Raw genomic sequence first — 22079 nt, forward strand, 5'->3', positions numbered from 1 at the left:
CTTCAGTTCAAGGCTAGCGCTCTACCACTTGAGCCACAGCGCCACTTCCGGCTTTTTTCTTTTTGCTTATGTGGTGCTGGGGAATTGAACCCAGGGCCTCATGCATGCAAGGCAAGCACTCCTACCACTGAGCCACCTTCCCAGCCCTAATTCAACACTTTTTAAAAGAGGATCTGTAATTTTTTTGAAACAGATAAAATGTTGAATTGAAACCCCTATGTTCAACTACTTTAAGAAAGATACAGATAGTAGGTAACAAGGACAGGATACTTTTGCATATTCCATATTCACACTGATTCTTAATAGAAGAGTGAATAATGTGGGAGGAAGTCATTTAGTAAAGATTCTCTTAAACAACTTGATGAGCCAGGTGCTGGTGGCTCACACCTTTAATCCTAGTTACTTGGGATGGTGAAATCTGAGGATTGTAGTTCAAAGCCAGCCTGAGTGGGAAAGTACCTGAGACTCTTCAACAACTAATCCCAGATAAAACTAGAAGTGGCTCAAATGTTAGAGTGCTACCTTTGAGCAAAAGGAGCTCAGAGACAGTGTTCAAGCCCCAGAACTGGCAAGAAAGAACTGAGAGAGAGAGGGGGAGGGGAGGGGTGGGGAAGGGAAGGGAAGGGAAGGGAAGGGAAGGGAAGGGAAGGGAAGGGAATCTCCCTTAAGGGAGATTCAGTGAGAATCACTTGCCTATGCCAGGAAAAGGTAAAGGTAGCAGGAAAAAGTAGATTGTTTAATGTTTATCTGGAACATTATGAAAATCATTTCTTTTTCTTTTTTTAGCATTTTTATTATCATTCTCTTTTGCCTTTGCCATTTCATAATGAAATAATGCCTTTTGAAGGACAACTCCATTTGTTCTTTTTTTTTTTTTTTTAATCTGTCGTGGGGCTTGAACTCTGTGTTTGGGCACTGTTCCTGTGCTCTTCAGCTCAAGTTGAACACTCTATTGCTTGAGCCACAGCACCACTTCTGGTTTTCTAGTGGTTTATTGGAGGTAAGAGTCTCACGGACTTTCCTTCCCAGGTTGGCTTTGAACTTTGATCCTCAGATCTCAGCCTCCTGAGTAGCTAGGATTACAGGCGTGAGCCACTGGTGCCCAGCCATTTGTTCCTTTTTTTTTGAGAGAAAGTTTTGGCTATGTTACCCATACTGGCCTCAAAATTGTGATCTGCCTTTCTCAGCTTTCCAAGTGCTGAGATTATAGGCATGGATCACTATGTCCAGCTAACAAGTGCTTTTTATTAAAAAAAAATTAGATCAATTCTGAAGCACTTATACAAAGTTAGAGATCTTGAAAATGGTAGAAGATTGTTGTGAAGGACAGATTGTGTCAATTATTAGTAAATATGAATGAACAGCTAGCCATTCTGTAGTCATTATCTTACTTTCTTTCCATATTCTGAATTCATTTTATAGTAACATTATTTATAGAGTTTCAAAGGAATAGAAATAGGAATACAAGAAAAATAAAAAACATAATTTAAAATATGTCTTTTTACAATCACCAAATGACACTGGAATAAAAAATGATGAACGGCTTTTCTTTTGATAGTAATCTGAAAATAAAAATCTGTGTACTAAATCCTGTAAGCCAGATATTTGACCTATGAGGTTGCTATTGCATGGTGGAAAATATCTGAAGCATTTTGATTTCTTAAAAGGTTATGCTGTGAAAAATTTGTTTTGTAAGAGTAGACATACAAAAAGCATATGCCATTGTTATTACCTAGAATCCAATAAAAGATAGCTTTTGCAAATGATTACCACATGTGTGTGGGCAGTGCTTTCATAGTTAGGTTATTTAGATACTGGAGTAATTTGTTTCATATTTTAAGCATTGAGATGCTCCCTCAAATTCCATATTCCTGTGACTCTAGTATGAGGTCTTATAGAAATAATACAAATACTTTGATAAGTAATCTAATTGGGATGGAAACATTTGCAAGCCATTTCCTGAATGAAGTAAGGATATTTGCAGGGACATGGGTCCATGAAGTAATGTTAGAAATCTTTCCTAAAAGTTTCTAAATGTAAGACTTTTGTCTTAAACTTCATAATTTAAAAAAAGGAAGATCATAAATCAATCTGATTGAATGGCAGTTGATTAGTAAATGCAATCCAGTATAATTCTCAACTCTCAACTTGTAACCTGTATTTGCCTTTAAACTATCACTTGGTTGTATACATGCAGTAACAAAATCAGGACTGTTTTTCCTTCTTCTAGTCTGTGTTTATTGGATTTAGTGCTGGTAACATTCTGGAGTCATTTGAACCAAAACGAATTTACAGCCTGTAATAAGAGTTGGAGCAGAAGTGGTGGGTAGCCATAAAGAAGGCTGTCCTCATTCTCTCTTAGGGCATGTACTTCATGTGTCTGGTGCTATTCAGGGCTTATCAGAAGGCATCTGGAACTTCAGAACCTTTGTCAGTGATGAAATGCATTTTAAAAAATCAGCTATCATGTAGAGAGGAGTACAGGCTTTGCCTTACTTAATAATGCATGTTTTTGAATATTTATGACTAGCAATTCTTCAGTTGTAGGGACTAATGTAAACATTGAAAGTGGCCTATATGCTGAGTGTTAGCTCAGGATAAGTCCAAGTATGTTTAAATGTGTGTGTGTGTGTGTGTGTGTGTGTGTGTGTGTTTTAAATTGCTAAATGTAAGTTTTGTGGAAGTCTAGTACAAGCAAACAGAATTGTGTTCTAATGAGATCCCTTGATCCTAGTCACACTGTGCTGTGTTTGGTTGCAGTATTGTCACTTTATACTCTCCAAAAGCAAACTGTAAAACATAGAAAGGGCAGGATTTTGTTAGCAGGTATGCAAAGTGGCTGCAGTTGTTGAATGAGAAGTCAGCATCAGGTAGAAGGGAAGGGCCCTTGCTCACTGGCCTGGTGGGGGTTGGTCAAGGACATGGTAAAGGTGTGCTTGGCAAAGGTAGTAGGCAAATATTGGCTTGGTGTCCTCAGCACCTCTGGCAGCTAGGTGACACTTTGCCTCCCGAAGACCACTTGGCAGCACTAGACAGGGGTGTGGCCTACTTTGAGGACACTGAGTCCCATGAGGACAGATTGTAGTAGGAAGAGGCCCTCTGCTGCTCCAAGAGGAAGGAGACAGACCAGAAAGTAGGGCAGGCTACCTGTTTGCATCTATGTGTACAGGCTGCAGTCTAGAACTTCCTCCCTCAGGCTAGTGCAGCAGTTGGTCGCCAGCATGCCTAAATAAGTGCGACAGTTTGAAGAGATAGATAGATCTGTGCCATCTTGCCATCTCTCCATTGTCATTACACCAGTTCCACTAATAACAATGTATACCTCATAGGTTTTTGAGAAAGTGTCATGTTTATTGGAAATAACATGACTACAATAGCATCTGCTATGTTGGGTGAAAAACATTGTCCTGAGGTACAGGGTGATTCAGCCATGACGATAACCAGGTGGGCCATGAGTAGGAAGACAGTGTAATTCACATCTAACTTGGTATATGTCTGAGCATGAAAATGGTTCTGCAAACAGTTCTACTAGGGCCATAGACTTTAACAAGGACTATCTCGTGCCAGTCAAGAGTTTTTCAGTTAGAAGTGATTTTATACCTGCTTTGTCCTAGGCACAAGCAGCAGTGCTTGGAGACAATTTTGGTAATCGTAACTGTTATTGGCATCTGGTGGACAGAAGCAGGGAGGCTGAATGTCCTCTAATGCACAGGATAGCCCCACATTAATTTGATGAGTAAACTCAGTAAGAACTTGCATGGTTTTCTTCATCTAATTGATCTAGTAAGTGATTTTAGTCTCTCTGTGCCAGGTATTGTACTAGATTTGGGTAATGTGCCTTTATTTCCTTTGTTCTTTGGTTTTCTGCCTTTCTTAGACTGTGAAGACAGATTCCCTCCCTCCCTTCCTTCCTTCCTTCCTTCCTTCCATTTTCTTCTTCTCAAGGCTAGTGCTCTACCACTTGAGCCACAGTGCCACTTCCAGCTTTTTCAGAGTAGTTATTAGAGATAAGAGTCTCACAGACTTTCTTGCCTAGGCTGGCTTCAAACTGTGATTCTCAGATTTCAGCCTCATGAGTAGCTAGGATTACAGGCCCCTGGCCTCATGTGATTTCTTCATCAATATTTTATTCTGGAACTGCCCGGCACATGCAAGTACAGTACTTGGTTTTCAGTATCATTCAACAGATACTATTAAATGAGTGGCCTTCCTTTTTGCTTTCTCTGCATTTGCATTGCTATGTGAGTATATGCATCATTTTTGCTTTTTGTTTTCTATTTTTTTGAGACAGGGTTTTCCTATGTAGTCCTTGAACATGCAATACTTGTTGGCCTTGAATTCATAGTACTGTTAGAGCCTTTCTTGTTTTGGGATACAGTCATATACTACTTTGCCCACCTTCATTTTTGTATTGATAGTCCCTGTGCTAATGTGTTTGTATCACCTACTACAAGTTCTTAGAGAGAAATGAGCAGTATACCTTTCCTGTCTGCATCTCTGGACTGAGGCCTGATCATAGTAGGTAGTAGATAGTATATTTTCCAATGAATGAAAGAAATTATAGTTCAGTCCGATCCTTATAAACACATTTTACTTCTAGACTACAAAATAAACACTTCTAAATGTAACATCATTTTCTTTATTTTCTGGTGAGCAATTTGCCTTTTTAGCCTGTGAATCTAATTAGTCAGATTTAATAGTTTTTTGTTGATTTTCTAGTAAGTCTAATAAAAGTTTTTAAAGAACAGGCTAGACCTTGAGTTCTTCATACAAGGAAGTTTCTTCACTACAAAAGCTGTTTTGTTCCATTTCCTTCTGTTGCCTCTGTAATTTGCAGTTTGCAATTTGCTGTAACAACTTATTTTGTAGACTTCATGCAACTTTGAAAGCTGGCCTTCGCACCTCAATTTTTCCTGTTCATTTCCTGGGCATTCTGACTAGGGCTTTCCCATTAACTAATTCAGTTCTTGATTTTTGAGGTTAATGGTTAGTAGCGTTAGTAACTGAATGCCTTTTACATAGCTCCAAATTGCACCTTAAAAATCATAGAAAAATTTCCATTCCTGGAGTCAGCACGAGGAATGTACAGCTCACTATGAGTCAGGAGACTTGGATGTCAGGCTTGTTTCTTCCTGGCTCCTGGATTGTTGGGTTGAGTAGGAAACGTGTCCACACAAATGCATTGATAGGAGCTTTGCCTGGGAGATGGGGATGCGGGAACATGCCAGCAAGCAGTGTTGTTTCCAAAGCCTACAGAAGGACCCCTCACATAGACTTGATTAAAAAAAAAAAACACTCAGGAAATTAATATCTGACTTACTTCCAGGAACATGCTGATAACATTGTGAATATTGTTTGTCTGGAATTAATGCCTCTTGCATTCATCAAAAACTTCAACGTTTAGTTGTCTTTGTTACTTGAATTACACTTCAGAAAAATCAACTTGTTTCCTTGAACTTACAGCTTTGTACTCTCAACTTTCTTGCTCATGGTTGGTGCTGTACCATTTGAGATATACCTCCAGTCTAGTTTTTGCTGGTTAATTGGACATGAGTATCTTGTGGACTACTCTATTTGGGCCTGCTTTGAATTGCTATCTTCTAGGTGCTAGTCTCTTGAGTAGCTGAAACTACAGGTGTGAGCCATTCATGTCTGGCTGAAAAGTCAACTCTTCTTTCCTTGGGAGAGAATACATTTGTACATTTACTTTTAAGGCTCTGTGTGGATCAGAGCTATCGTTACATATTCAGATGCTCAGATGTCATTCCTGCTTTTGAAAGTCTTATTCTTGGAGGACTAGAAGGGATATTAGATAACCAAAAATAAATTGGTTATACTCATTATTGATGTCAAGTCTTCCTTTTATAGACAATCTGGAATTCTAAATTTGTTAGTTTATAATTGCTGATTTGTATGTAGAATGTTGTAGTGGGTTTTCTTTGTGGGGGGTGTTGGTGGCATTAGGAATTGGATTTAGGATTTTATACTTTCTAGGCAGATGCTCTCCCACTTGAACCATGTCTCTAGCTGCTCTTTTGAATTGATTATTTTTAAGTTAAGATCTTGCTTTATGCCCAGGCCAGCCTGGGTTTTGATTCTCTGACTTTTGCTGTGTACTGGGGATGACAGACATATACCACCGTTCCCACTGTTGAACTTCCCCTGTAGCTAGGTAGCAGGGTGCCACTCTGTCTGCCATTAGCTGAGAGGAAGTCTAGTGAACTTTTATGCTTAGGCTGGTTTCTAACTTTGATTCCTCATCTCTGCATTCCAGGTAGTTAGGATTGCAGACTTAAGCCACCATGCCCCAATAGTGTCTTTGTATTTGGTTACAAATAAACATTATAAATGAACATGAACCTAGAATAAATAGTTTGGAAAATTTCATGTAAAGTCATTTTATCTGACAGTGATTGATACTAAGTTAATGCCTCCAGCATCCTTCCTTCGAGTGAGTTCACAGCCTGCTTAAAGGTAATGAACATGTCAAAAGTTGCAATAATATCTATGATAGGAGTATTATTTCTGACTAGAGTGAGATTATAAAGGTAGCAACAAGCTATTTTATCTGAAGGTAGTGCAATGTCTTAGAATGTTCTAAACAAGGGGTAGGGCTTGCCACATCTCCATTAGTTTTCCTGAGTATAAACCATCCTGAGAGGCAATGGTTTATATCAACTACTAACTCAGGTTATAATTCTGTGGATGATTCTGCTCTTGGCTTATTTATAGGTTTCCTGCTGTAGCAAGTTATATTGAACTTATTGGCTTAAAACATCAGAGATTTCTTCTCTTACAGTTCTGGAAGGCAGAAGTCCAAATTCAAGTAGTCATTAGAGCTGGTTCTCTTTGAAGGCTATCGCAAAGAGTCTTTTTCCTGCCTTCTCTTATCCTAGCTCTGGCAGCTGCAGGCTCCTTCATATTGCCTTGTGAGCTCATGGCATCTGTCTTCACATGATATTCTTATTCTTTCTTGTGTCATAGCAAGACACATGATTGGATTATCAACCTATCTTTATCCAAGGTGATCTCACCTTTCTCTTAACCTGAGCAAGGCACGTGACAGTCCAGATTCAAGAGGTCAAAGAATAGTTTACCCTTTGTTGCAGACAGCTAAAAGCTACATTGCTAGGTGTTTTTGTTTTTTGCTTTTGTTTTTTTTTTTTTTTTACTGGTCCTAAGGCTTGAACTCAGGTCCTGGTCACTATTCTTAGCTTTTTTGTTCATGGCTGGTGCTCCTTCACATCTCACGTTTTTGGTGGCTAATTGGAGAAAAGAGTTGCACTAACTTTTCTTGCCTGGGCTGGTTTTGAATTATGATCCTCAGATCTCAGCCTCCCAAGTAGCTAAGGATTACAGGCATGAGCCACTGGTGCCTGGCTAAGACATAACATTTAATGGCTTTTAAGCATTCTCTTGTTCTTATGACATGATTTTAAAAATGTATTTCCCCTTTTTCTTGTCATTTGGGTTGTTTGTAAATTTCTTTCATAACTATGGCAATGGATTATTGCATAGAGAATAATGGGTATTTTTAAAAGACTTTTGATACAGATTTCTAAAAATGTTCTCTAAAAGGATTTTTAACAGAGTTGCATTCCTTTAGAATTTGAGACCTTCTGTACTTTCTAATGTACTGGGATGCATTGTTAAGTACAATAAATCATAGCTTTAAAAGTGATGTGAGCTGGGTGCCGGTGGCTCACACCTGTAATCCTAGCTACTCAGGAGGCTGAGATCTGAGGATTTTGGTTCAAAGCCAGCCCAGGCAGGAAAGTCCGAGAGACTCTTATCTCCAATAAACCACTAGAAAACTGGAAGTGGCGCTGTAGCTCAAGTGGTAGAGCGCTTGCCTTGAGCTGAAGAGCTCAGGGATAGAGCCCAAGCCCAGAGTTCAAGCCCCACAACCGACAAAAAAAAAAGTTATGTGAAATACATTTCTTTGATTTTCACTTTTTCTGACTTATTCATTGACTATGTTATTTTTATTTTTGGCAGTATTGATGTTTGAACTCTGGGCCTTATGCTTGCTAGGCAAGTGCTACCCAACACTTCTTGCTTTATTTTTCTAGTAGAGTTTTGCATTTTGGATCACATCTTACTTCCACTTCTAGTGGTAGAGCTGTTTGTAGGCATGCTCCACCATGCCTGGCCTTTGACTATAGTTTTTTTTTTTTTTTGAACGCAGGGGCTAGACACTGTTCCTGAGCTTCTTTTGCTCAAGGCTAACACTCTACCACTGGAGCCACAGCACCACTTCTGGCTTTTTCTGTTTATGTGGCACTGAGGAATTGAACCTGGGGCTTCATGCATGCTAGGCAAGCACTCTAGCCACATTCTTAGCTCATCTATATAGTATTTTGTGGGACCTATCTGTATATATCATTTGACCCTTTTCTATTAGGATATTATCCTATTTTCATTGAGTTTTAGGAGAGTTCTCTTTTAGGAGAGTTATATTCATTGCATAAAATTGTAGTAAGTCAGAAATACTTGGATATAAGCAATCATATGCTTCAATTTAAAATTATCTTAAGTTGTTGCCAGTGATTTTCAAGTTTGTCTTTTGTTCTTCTTACTGTTGTTTTCTTAAGCAAATAACAAGCTTAAAATTTTTATGTGGTCTCGTTTAGAGATTCTGTATTTTGTAGTATCCTCTGTTACTTTCTTCCGGCAAAATTTCTTCCCATCCCAAAGGAAGATAAATATTTTTGTAGTTTCATATTTTAAAACTTAACTTTTCAAATCCATCTGGAATTGTTTCAATATATTGTTAAGGCAATGATCTGTTTACTGACTGATGGAAGAGTTACTCTCAGATTCTTGAGCTTTGTTGTTAAATTTCATATTCCATTGCTAAAAATCACAAAATAATTATGTGTCCAAAGAATATAACATCTCTGACTTTGGTTTTTCCCCACGTCCATTATTCTGGTATCTTCAATTATCTGATAGATTTCAGTGGCCAAAAATAATGTTAATGTTACTTCTTCTTGGAATTCGGAAGTGATGTGTACCCGTTTATTTAGTACATTTGTAGGCTTGAGTTAGATGTTTTATATAAAAATTCCACTGATTTATGCTGTAGATTTTAAGCTTGTCTTAGTGGTACTGAGAAATTAAAGTATAATATTAAATGAGCTCTTCTACAATCTAAATTTCTGTTATTTGATTTAAATTACATGCAGTGGCTCTGATGCCTAGACTGGGGTGTGGCTGGCAGAGGGGAAGAGACAGTATCCTGTCTTGGCTCCTTACAGATGTCTGTTCACATTTCCTTGGCCACTAGGTGGCTTCAATTGCCTGCAAAGAAATGCAAGAAATGTGACCCATAGGCACCAGGGGTTGCCTTGCACACTTTATTTAGGAAACGAATTTCACTCTGGGGACTGGTACAGCTTTAGGGCTTTGTGGGATTACCAGGTCACACTTCATCTTAGAGATAAAGAGTGCTCAGGAGGGAGGACTTCTGACACAAGTCCTCTGAGCCTGAGGGTCCAGTTCATTAGCTGTCATGTCAGTGACATGAATTCGGTTCTCATTTCCCCTAGCCCCATCCAGGTTGCTATGGCACTGACTGTGCCTGGGTTGGGAGGTGTTCAGGAATGCTTTCTGTAAGGCAACCACTTCATGGAAGGGCCTGGTCAGTGCCGATATATGCTACGAGCTTTTATGTTTACAAGGTGACCACAGTTGGAGAGTTTGAGCATTTTTTAATTTATGCTGAGCAAATCTAGGTTCTTCCATCATTTGTCTCTTTTTCTTTTCTTCAGCTGAATAGCAGCAGTTTTTTTTCTTTTCTTTTCTCTGACAACTTTTCTCTTGTATTTAGTTAACAGTTAATGTTAAGGACAGTGTGAACATGTTTATTTTTTATTTATTTCTTTTGCTGGTACCAAGGTTTCAATTCAGGGGCTTGTTTTTTCTTGTTTGGTACTCTTGCCTCTTGAGCCACACCACCAGCTCTGCTTTTTTACTAGTTATTTTGGAGATGAAATCTTATAGACTTTTGGCCTTGAAATGTTATCCTCCCAGTTTCAGCCTCCCAAGTAGCTTTGATTACAGATCACTGGAATTCAGTTTAAAAAAAGGTGGTGTTTTTTTGAGAAATGTTTTATTATGGTTGCTTTGTAACCTGTTTGTTTTTAAACTTATAATAATTATAGAGTCACAAAAAGTATAAAAATAGTGTGTTTTTGAAAATCAAAGGCTCTTATAAAATACAACAAAGACTAAGCAACTCATTAGTTATCACTCCAAATTACTTGTAATTTTGAAGATTTCTGTGAAAATTAAGGAAGCAAAGCAGTATTCTTTTCAACTACTTTTCAATAATAGGTTCAAAAACTTAACAATTTTTATTTTTAAAGTATCATGTTAAAACCACTCACATTTCATATTTTATGACTAGTTTCTAGAGTACAGCATAGATAAGGGAGGCTGAGGGAAGAGTACAAACATGCTGTCTTAACCACTTTATGGTATACTGGAACAGAACACTAAAAAAAGATTTCCCTTGTTGTCTAGATGTTAGGAGTCATGCAAGGGCTACTTTGGTGTGTATCTTCTTGCTATATCATCATTCCATGGAAGATCTAGTGTTGTATGTATAACACAACACAAAATTGAACCTGGAGCCTAAGGCTCTTTTTTCTTTTTCTTTTTCTGTTCTCTAAGCTTTGAAAATAATCACCATTAATACATTCATGGGGGCAGAGGCTTTGTGATGCCACTACCTTTCAAAGATCCTGCCTCCTTGAGGGACCTTTGAAAGATTAGCAGGGTTAGTTAAACACTATTGCATTGGAGGTTATATTTCTAGTACATGGTTCTGGGAAGGAGAAAGATAATCAGAGTGGAAGAGCGATGGAGAAAGAGTTAGAAAGCAGGGTAAGAGGCAATTGAAATACCTCAGAGGGTTACCTGAACAGAGAAGGGTAGGGGGTGTGAGAGAGAGGAAGGTGTGTGTATATGTGTGTGAAGAGGAAGTCATGGCGGGCAGATCTGTGGAAAGAGGCTCTGCCATCCTCTCTCTGCACCATCCTTGCCTTGCTCCTACACCTCATCTCTCCCCTTCAGCTGGCAGATGCCTGGTGTCATCTCTCTGCCATTTGTCACCCAGCTCATGGCTGACGTGAGTCTGTCAGTCAGTACTGGAGAGGGGCACCCATGGTGACTGTTAAGATAATTTTAAAATTTGCCCCCTCTTGCAATGAATCCATAAATACAATGTCTGAAACCTTTGAATTGAGTCTTTGAAATGTTAAAAGTAGAGCTGGACTCATTTTCCTATTTGTGTGTTGAAGATGAATTGAGTCAAACTGTAATTTCCTGGGACAACTCAGCCGCAATTTTAATTCTATCTCATTTTTCTTCTTCCTTATTGTAGTGATTTAAAGGGTGTGGTGGTCACCCTGAGTGATGAGGGTCATTTACAGTGCTCATACCTGGGGACAGACCCTTCTCTCTTCCAAGCGCCAATAATTGAATCTCGAGAACTCAACTATGATGAGCTTGATGTAGAGATGAAAGAACTTCAGAAAATCATCAAAGATTTTAAATCACAAGGTATCTAGCTTCTTGCTATTATCCAATTTTAGTATTCATTATAAAATTCACATCATCTGTTATATGGTTATTGTTTTGCATGTGTTAGTTGATTTTCTCCCTTAACTGAAGAACTCCTGTGAGAGAGAGCTGCTCATTAGGTACTGACTCTGCACATTCCCTTGGCTGTTTCAGCTCCACAACTCAGTCCTACTGAAGGCAGTTTTCTTTCTGTTAGCTGTTTCAGGAGCAGTGCTGTCTAGCTTTCCCTTGTTTTAACCCTAAGGAAGAAGCAGTACTTCTTTGTGTACTGGTGGTAGGTCTTAGGAACATTAAAACTTAGTGGTCACTTATTAGCTTCAAATATCTCTGTAAAAGTGTTAGTTGCTTTAAAAAGAACCCAGTGTCTTCTGTGAGTTACTATTTGATCCTCAAATGCAGTAATTCATAGCTTAGTTATATACTTTATGTTTGGAGTTAATTAGCCATCCAGATGGAGTACAGTCTGTGGTGTGCTGATTTCTAATGACTCACACACTAATGGTATTTTCGGTTCCTACATTTTGAATAACTCAATATTATCTTACTTTGGGACTCACAAGGGTATAATTTTATTGTAAATTAAAAGGAGAAATAAAACACCAATGCACAGTTTGAGTTGGACATGTGAAAAGCATTACTTTAAGTTCTCTCTTCAGGGTCAGGTAAAAGTATTTTTTTAATGAGAAAAAATATGGACTATTTTCACATAAAAGAAATGTTAAAACAAGTAGGAATAATAAAAGAAGCAGAGCATCCAAAGCCAACCAAAACAGAAGAGCCCATCTTACTCCTGGTCCAGTCACTTTACTAGATTTATGTATTTTTGAGTATATATTTCCAAGATTATATTCCCCTCATTTTAAGGAATTGAGATGATATATTTAAAAATACGAATATTAAAAATGAAGCTGTTATGCTTTGGCTTCACACATTCTCTTGGAAAGTTTTGAAAGTAAACCAATGAGACTCAGGTGTTTAAGTGCCTCCTATTAGTTAAGACTGACTTGTTGTCAGCACTTACCAGGCTCATAGAAAATGGGTAAAATTAGATGTGTCATACTGCAATATACATGTTCTTCCCATTGTCAGTACCAATATTTGGAAGATTAATTGAATTGTAAGACTGATTTTTGTCATTTTAAATATAACTGAAGAAGAGTGGTATGTTTATGAAACATGAAATTCGAGAGTCTATTAAATATTATGTGTGTCTGTGTGTTCTATGGCTTATATCATGAGATTTTGCCCTTTCCATAAGAAGTGTGCTAATGGGAGTTTGATCAACATTAATTTCATATGAATTTTCTCAGGAACCCCCCTCACAGCTAAAAGTGATTTCTTTGTGGTCATAGATGCCCTTAAGCAAGAAGGTTTGGGCTGTTTTGCTTCTGTATATGTGGAATGAGTGCTCTAGGGAAGTCTCTGCAGACTTGAGTAAAATTCATTATTGAGATTATCTCAGATTTTAATGTTTGAGGTCCTAACCCTTCTGTGCTACCATTCCTAAAGAAGAAGCAAAGAGAAATTCTTCCACAGGAGAAGCTTTTAAAACATTTTATTTTTAGATATGGAAGAAGCCTTGGTATTTTGTACCAATATAAAATAGCTACAATCATATAAATACCCAATTTTTTTGTCACAGATTATGAAAAATTAGAATTTTGGACTTTTTGATGACCTCATTTTTTTCATTTTAATGTCACTTATTTTAGTAGAGTGGTTTTAGCATGCAAGAAAAGTTCATAGTCTTGTGGGTGCTTAAAGCTGTTTAAAACTTTTCAAAGGAAGAGTTGCAGCAATTTAAAGCCAATTTAAAGAGTACATTTTGTTGTACACATGGTGCATATTATCTGCTGTAATAAAATGTGTTTGAAGCTGGTTTTATGCGTGTGAGTTATATGAGGAATGTATGTTGTAAGCATGGAATTATAGTCATAATTTTGTATATAGCTCATGGATTCCACACTCAGCTCGTTAGTGTGAATCTAGCCAGGCACTCTTGTTAGCAGCAGTGAACATTGTCTGCTTGTAGGATCTTTCCAAGATGGAGTTTCCTCATGAAACTGAGCAAACTGACCATGTTCTCTTCCTGGGGTATGACAGCATGGGGGGCAGCTTTAAGCCAGGCCCCACACTGTGTCTCCAGAAGGGAGAGGGAGCAGAAGCTTGGGCACCTGGAAGAGTCTGCACCGCATGACTTGTGTCTGGGCTAAGTGAAGTTCACGCTCTGGCTGCATCCTAGGAGCACCTGGGCTCAGTGTGTTTCAGGTTATTATAATGCCATGCCCAAACAGGGCAACTTTGGTTTGTTTTTTCTTCTGTAAAAGAAGCCCAGTGCTGGGAGCCCTGGGGTGCCTTGGTTACCAGGGATTTGAATTTCTTCCATTCCCAGGATCATCTGTTGGTCCAGGGTGGCTTCTGGAACTTCAGCCCTCACATCTGCAGTTGAGTCAGGACCAGAAGGAGCCTTCCTCGAAGTCACACCCAGAACAGCACCTACTTAGATCTTATGTCTGTCATTCCAGACTGCAAAACAGGATGAGAAATCCAGGAGTTTCGTGGAGCATTCTGTTGCTCAGAGCAAAACTGGGCTTCTTTTAGTAAAGCATTGAAGAATGGTTATTGGATTGGCAATGAGCAACATTTTGTATTCTTGCAAACTTTAGAAAACTCCCTTCTGGGTTGGTAACAGTGTTGGGAAGGTCTGGTGGCAGATAGGGATGACTCCTCTCTGGCTGAAATTTGATTCAGTGACATCTCCAAGTGCTGTCCACAGTTTCAGGCACCCATCCTTAGTGTGCTTAGGGTCACAGGCTGACTGCAGCAGCTCTTATGTGCAGATGTGGCTTTCAGGGAAGGAGAGGGTGAGTCTCCCATGTCTCTTAGTAGGGTAAAGCTTTCCTAGAAGCATGTACCTGCACTCCCTCCCTAGTCCCAGCTCCCCTCGCTGTCCCCTTGCTGGGGTAAAAACCCTAGTTCATGGTTTTAGACCCTGGATCCTGGGCCTGCATGCTTACTTTGAGATAAAATTATATTCAACAGAGATAGGGCTGTGCATACTCTGGGAGGAAAGAGGAATGAGTGTAGGTTGATAGTTATTTGTATGTGTGTGGGGGTGCTTGTGTATTTATTACTGAAAAGATGTAGAAAACATGTAGTTATGTTTGTTAAATATTATTTTCTTATTTATAAAGTATTTGTCACTTGTACTATCTCGCTATGAAATATAAACATTTAAAATGATAGAAAAAGCATGTGTCTGTTAATCCATTTTCTGTCACTATAACAGAATACATGGAGTTGGGAATTTAATAAAGAAAACAGATTTATTAGCTTGCAGTTCTGAGGTAAAAGGACATGGCGCCAGTACTGACTTCCTTCTAGTTAAGGACCTGACAGCAGGTGGTAGAAAGCTGTGTGAGAGGAAGAAGGCACATGGCAAGACAGGGAGCCAGAGAGAAGGGATTGTCCGGTCTCCTTTTTGTTTGTTTGTTTTTATAGCAAACTACTTGTAAGAATGAGCCAGGTTCCCTGAAAACTGTATCCGTTTCTGGGGAAAGGCCTGTCAGAGTTCCCACCACTCTTTACACTGCACTGGAGACCAGTTTCTCCCATGAACCCACCCAGACTACAACAGTGGATATAGTGTTAGTAATTCAAGCAGAGCTAGTTGTCCCAGCCCTAGTGCTGTTGTTCCTATTTATTTATTTACTGTCGGTTGTGGGGCTTGAACACAAGGCCTGGGCGCTATCCCTGAGCTCTTTAACTCAAGACTGGTGCTCTCTTACTTTGAGCCACAGCTCCACTTCCTTTTTTTGATTGGTTAATTAGAGATAAGAGTCTCATGGGAACTTTTCTACCTAGGCGGCTTCAAACTGTGATCCTCTGTTCTCAGCCTCCTGAGTAGCTAGGATTACAGGTGTGAGCCACCAATGCCTGGCCTGTTCCTCTTCCTCTTCCTCCTCCCCCTTCTCCTCTTCCTCCTTTTCCTCTTCTTCCTCTTCTTTCTCAACTCTTCCTGTCCACAACCACCACCACCACCACCACCTCTTTTTTCTTTATGGTAGCAGGGTTTGATCTCAGGACCTTGCACTCTCACTCTTTCTTGCTCATGGATGGTACTCTACCACTTGGGTAGAGCACAGCTTTTTTCTGGTTAATTGAACATGGAATCTGATGAACTTTTCTTCCTGAGCTGTCTTTTTTGAACTTTAATCCTCCAGATTAACTATGAATAGCTGACATGATAGATATGAATCACAGACACAGTGGAATTATTAAGTAGAATTATTAACCCACAGATCTCTCTCTATATATTTTCATGTTGATAGCTACAACTTACCTTCTAAAGGATTCTTCTAATTTGAGCTTTCACTAATAGTTAAGGAAAAGACATTAAAGGTTACAGTATTGGTCAGTCAGTGGCTCAGATCTTAGCTAGTATCTTTGGAGGAAGCCAATTTTTCCTTACAGTGTTGTAGTGGGAAAGAATTAGTATCAGGTTTCTAACTCCAATGAGTTATTTTTTAAATTTGAAAGTGTTTGAGACAGTATATATATATATATATATATATATATATATATATATATATATATATGATGTAGACTTAAATAATACTATATACTTTATAATACTATATTACTTTATGATTAAATATCTATCTTTATTTTTAAATTATAGGTGTTTGGCCTACGACTGAGAGAGAAGATGATTTGGAAGTTTCTGTCACAGTTTCTCCTAACTTTGATTCAGTGTCTGTAGGTGTATTTACATATTTTGAATTGAGATAAAAATGTATTGATTTAAACTAGTCCCTTAAAAACTTCAAGGAAGAACCTGAAAACTCATGTTCCATGCCTGTGATCCTGTCTCCTCTAAGACTCCTCTAAGACTCCTCTAAGACTGAGGATCATGGTTTTTTTTTTTTTTTTTGGTCGGTCATGGAGCTTGAACTCTGAGCCTGGGCTCTGACCCTCAGCTCTTCAGCTCAAGGCTAGCGCTTTACCACTTGAGCCACAGAGCCAATTCTGGTTTTCTGAACAGTTTATTGGAGATAAGAGTCTCACAGACTTTTCCTGCCTGGGCTGGCTTTGAACCATGGTCCCCAGATCTCAGCCTCCTGTGTAGCTAGGATTACAGGCGTGAGCCACCGGTGCCCAGCTTATGGTTTTATTTATTTTTTATTTATTTAATTTTATTTTTTGTCAGTCATGGAGCTTGAACTCTGGGCCTGAGCGCTGTCCCTCAGCCTTTCAGCTCAAGGCTATAGCGCTCTACCACTTGAGCTACAGTGCTACTTCCAGTTTTCTGATGGTTTATTGGAGATAAGAGTTTCATGAAGTTTCCTGCCTGGGCTGGCTTTGAACCGTGATCCCCAGATCTCAGCCTCCTGAATAGCTAGGATTACAGGCGTGAGCCACCGGCACCTGGCGGATCATGGTTTTAGAAGGTAGTCTAGGCAGAAAAATCCATGAGCAAAAAAGCTGTGCAGTAAGGGTGGCTCAAAAAATAGAGGCACCAGCTATGAGCAAGAAAGCTGAGCTAACACAAAGCCTAGACTTAAATCTCAGAACCTGCACAAAAGCAAACCCCTAAAACTTCAGACTTAGGCTTTGTTACTTCATTTTAGACAAAACATTTCTGTTCTCTCAGTACAAATAAGGAGCTTCTTAGGCAGGATTTCCACTCAGAAAAATAGTCAGGGGAGAGAGGAGAAGTAGTAGAAAAGGTTCTCAATCTTGTTCTGATCTGCCTTATTTCTTAGTTTTATGAGTACCACAGTATTGAGATAATTTCAATCTAGATGAATATCTTACTTCACAAGACTTCATTGAAGGTTCAATGAGATTGGTATAGTGTGGGTCCTGGTAGGGAAAGGCCCCAGTGCAGTAGTATGACATCACAGTGCATGATCCAGTTCCTCTCTGAATTTCATGTCTCTTCCTAGCTCCATTTCTTTGGGCCACTATTTTTTTCCATCATAGGAAATTTCTTGACATCACATATTCGTTCTATTGGAAAACATTTGCCCAACAATTTATGTGGCTATGATGCCATAGTGTCTTCTTTATAGCCATTTCCCTGACTATAGCTTCATGTTCTGAAAGGACTACTACTCTTGAAATATCTAGGTCTGTAGCCGTGGATTGCAGGAGGCATTGGTGTCTCTGCTAGATCCACAGGTAACAGAATCTGAAACATTTCCTGCATTTTAGATGATACAGTACTAGAAAAAAAGCCTTAATTCATATTTTATTTTGAATCTCTTATAAAAGCACACATCTCAAAAACATATAATTTATATGAATGGAGTCTTTTGTAGTGGAAACAAGCTTTCCTATTTCTGTCTTTCTGATTGAGCAGCTGGATCAGAGTTAAAATATGATTTTCGATGGAATCTTAAGTAGGATATGAACCTCCTGTTGAGGACCATGGTTCATTTCTATAATCCTAGCTACTTGGTAGGCTGAGACAGGGAAGATTGAGGTTTGAGGCCAGCCTAGGCAGAAAAGCTTCATCTTAACAGAGGGAAGCTGGATGTGGAGGTGTGACCTTAATTGTCCCAGGGGAGACAATAATGTGGGTATTATTAGAAAATATAGGGCTGGGAAAGTGGCTCAGTGGTAGAGCGCTTGTCTTGCATGCCTGAGGCCCTGAGTTCGATTCCTCAGCACCAAAAAACAAAAAGAAAAAAGCCAGAAGTGGCGCTGTGGCTCAAGTGGTAGAGCGCTAGCCTTGAGCTGAAGAGCTGAGGGACAGCGCCCAAGCCCAGAGTTTAGGCCCCACAACCGGACCCCCCCAAAAAAAGAAAATATATTGCCCATTGATCTTATTCTATCATATTGAGCATTTCCCCTTTTCAGTGTATCACTGTCATTGTGCCAAGTTATAAGTAGATATCCACATTCTTTAAGAGGCTAGACCAGGTAACCTAAACTAATACTCATAAAAGGCCTATTGAAATTGTTTATGAAATACTCTAATAAAACTCCATATTTACCTTCTAAATGTGATGCTGCTGAACATATCATTAGCCATATAACTTAGATAATGTTATTAATCCAAATAAAATGAACCTCTTATGTAATAGTGTGGCATAGGGTTTCCTGGGAAATACAGAGGAAAGTTCTTCTCATATATAAAGAACAAGGTAATAGAGTCTTCCACCATTTCAGCAAATTTGGAAATACAATGGTCTGATCAAATGCCCAGTTCCTTTTTGAGGAGTGGGTTTCTGAATATTACCTCATGATTGTTAACATTCAGATTGTAAACATGGTTGCACTGACTCTGTAGTCTATCATTAGGGCAGTTAAGTTCTTTCTGCTTTGTCCCTTAATTGAAGGTGGAAAGTATACATTGTATCAGTGTAGTCACTTATGCTGAGTAATATTGAAATCCCATTTTTCTACTTTTTCTTCTCAATTCTGTGTCTACAGCAAGCCATTGATGTTGAACTTGGAACCGACCTTGTCCCTTCTATCACAGTTAAGGTATGGTACCAGATTTTAGACTGTACTTATGTGCAAACAATACTGTATATTTCCTCATGTCTGTCTCTATTGTTTCCCAGAAGCAGTTTGGGAAAATTTTAGGGGCCAGCCTTGGGACCTTGAGTAGTAAAGGAAAAATATAAAATGGATTATTGCACTTAGAGCAGTATGTATATGGTGTGAATAATGATAATGCCTTTCCTCTCATTTAAGTGCCTAATATGGCCTGTTCTTCTTGTCTCTAGAAATCAATTTGGTTTTTTTCAGTCAGCTATAGGGATGGTATCGTCATTCATAGTAGCCTAGTCTGTTTACTGTAGTATGGTTTACTGTAACATGGTCATAGTCAGCTGTGATGTGACGATTGCTTACAGCACCATTCTTGTATCTGTGACTGTGTGTTTGAAAAAAATTCCCATTTATATGCCACAATGTTAGCTTTAAATGGATGTATTTTTAGCAAGAAAATACAAAATGAAGAAGCCACAAAGTAGAGTAATGACAAATTGATAGTCCTGGAAAAATAGAATGTGGAGGATGTGGTTTTGGTTAAGATTTTCAGTCCTGTCATTGTGGACTTTAAGAACTAGAACTCAAATGTAGAGCCCTCTTAAGGCATTTAGGTTAAAGTGTGGTAATCAGTCAGCACATTATTAAGCTGAAAATATTTATCACTGCCCAGACCTTGGGAGCCAAGACAAGTTGTGGATTTTGGCGTTTCATGTAGTCCAAACTTGGACGAGACTTTGTATTTTCTTAGATTATGAGTTGCTGTCCTTGGAGCAACTTAACAGGGAGCCAGGCTTTACCAATTGTGTTCGCTTACACTGGACCAGCGGGTGGCCCAAGTGTGGAGATCTTTGGTCAAAGTTGAAGGCAGCCCATCTTACAACAGTTTCCTAAGCTAATTATTTTGGATTCTTGCCACTGGAAACAAGGGTGGTCTTTCCCCAGTCTGCCTTCCCCTGTTCAATCAAAGGCTCAATCTCATTAATACTTCTAAGTGTGGAAAGACATTAGTGGCAAGAAATCAAACAAGAATAAAAGTATGAAGTTCCAGGAATGATCTGTACCTTTGTGTGAGGAAAACCTGTTTTATACCTGTGTGATAACATTGCAAAGACACAGGCACATAAGAATTCAGGAGCACAATGCAAATGCTAAAAGAAGTCTTGTGCCTAAAGCAGATCAAGTTGCTCTGGCTATACTGCATCTCAGATTCATCATGCTAGATGGTTTTGAATCTCAGATTCAGTGTAGATATAGCCACCTAGAATGATGGCTAACACTACTGGAGAATCTTTCTCTGTTACTCAAGTGCATTTACTGCATTTGAGAATGCCTAGGTCCCAGTTCTCTTACAGCCATTGTGAAAGCACAGGGAGAATACAATAGGGTTTTTGGTTGGTCTTACATAGCAGACATGGCGGTTTCCTCACCCTGTCTCACAGTTTCTATACAAATTTCAGCTATAAATCTCCTCTTATAGCCTTTTATAACAACGGCAGCCAAGATACATAACCATGCAAGTTTCCATCGTAATAAATCCTGTTAATTGAGAAAAATTTTCCATCCGTTCCAAGTGAATGAAGATGTGGCTACCTTGAATATGTGTGCCTGATGCGTGACCATCCATTCCAGGCAGCAGGGCCGAGAGGTGGTTCATACCTGGCCTTTGGAGCCATATTTAGACATCTAGGATGAAAAAAAAATTGGTATTATATTTCCTAGGGATTAGATTTCATTTCGTTAGAAGAGGAAAATAGCATGGAAAATTCTTATATTAACATTTTATATTTTCTCCTTAATATTCTATAATTATTTTCCTCTTAAAATACAAGGTTTATGATTTAGCCAAGTCTGTAACTCTCCTTTTGGCTCCCACACAGCCATTCTTTGTTACTGTAGTTATTTTGGTCCCATCTCTTTGATTTGTGTTTTGCAGATTGTTAGGGTTTGATAAATCTGTGTATGGAGCTATCATGATTATGCATCTGAATCTAATGCACAGCCTCCTGGTAACAATGCAGAGCTGTGTGATTTGTGTCAAAGTAGACACCATTATGCTGGGCAGAGTCAGAATGTCTGTCCTTTACAAACCACGCATTGCCACTGGAAGGAGTTTCATTTTCCCATAAGTAAAGTAAACTTAACAGACATTCCTGGTCTCCATGTCTAGCTTTCCAGCATTATTGGCTCAGTCGTCATGGTTTTTTTGTTGTTGTTTTGTTTTGTTTTTTGCTTGTTGTTTTGTTTTTTGGGGGCTTCTCTGAACCTCTATTTTCAAGTTGTAACATGGGACTCCTTTCTCATCTGTAAAGTTACTTTGTGATTCAAATATTGCTGGTGAAAGGCCTGAACTTAGAGTCTGGCAAACAGAGGTTGAATTGTGCCTTTTCCACCAATGTTACAGTGACCTTGGACACCTCACTTAGCCCTGTGAGCCAGGTGTCTCCTTTGTCCAATGCACGTGACAGTACTTACATGATATATTGCACATAACTGAATTACTTTCCTGGTTCATGAATATAAAAATGTGTTATGACTGTTATTAATTTTATATAAAAGTATGTATGCATACCAATACTGTTATTGTTAATAGAAACATACTTACATCGGTTCTGTTTGCTTACCAGACTAACTAGCTGTTTGAGAAATGGTAATCCATGTCACACATCATTTCTTCCTGTCATAGCTACCATTAAGATTCTACTAAAGAGGTGCTAGGTTGTTTACCGGACTCAGACATCCTTGAGGAAGTTTTATTTGTTTTGTACCAATTATTTCATGTTCTAACAGAGTTTACAAAGTGCAAGCAAGAATCCGTTGTTCATTTGCTGTGGTTATTATATTTGTTTGCATCAGTAATTCTCTTTTAAAACTTTTACAGGTCAAAATTTTTATTTTAGATTTGTTTATATGCTTATATGTATCTACATATGTTTATATAATGCATGCCTTAAAGTTAATACAAGACATTTCTGACTCTTAACTGT

General features: G+C 38.7%; 1 protein-coding gene across 5 annotated transcripts in view; it reads left to right on the plus strand.

The window, feature by feature from the left end:
• The window catches only part of Bbs9 (Bardet-Biedl syndrome 9), a 322522-nt gene that overhangs the window by 109837 nt on the left and 190606 nt on the right, over nt 1–22079 (plus strand). For all 5 annotated transcript variants that reach the window (XM_013035169.1, XM_013035167.1, XM_013035170.1 and 2 more), the window contains exons 10-12: nt 11390–11568; nt 16271–16347; nt 19030–19083. In XM_013035169.1, the coding sequence (XP_012890623.1) occupies nt 11390–11568; nt 16271–16347; nt 19030–19083 (310 nt within the window). The remainder of the gene's footprint in view (nt 1–11389; nt 11569–16270; nt 16348–19029; nt 19084–22079) is intronic.

This window comes from Dipodomys ordii, unplaced genomic scaffold (assembly GCF_000151885.1).
Source record: "Dipodomys ordii isolate 6190 unplaced genomic scaffold, Dord_2.0 Scaffold205, whole genome shotgun sequence".
In the NCBI taxonomy this organism is placed as follows: Eukaryota; Metazoa; Chordata; class Mammalia; order Rodentia; family Heteromyidae; genus Dipodomys; species Dipodomys ordii.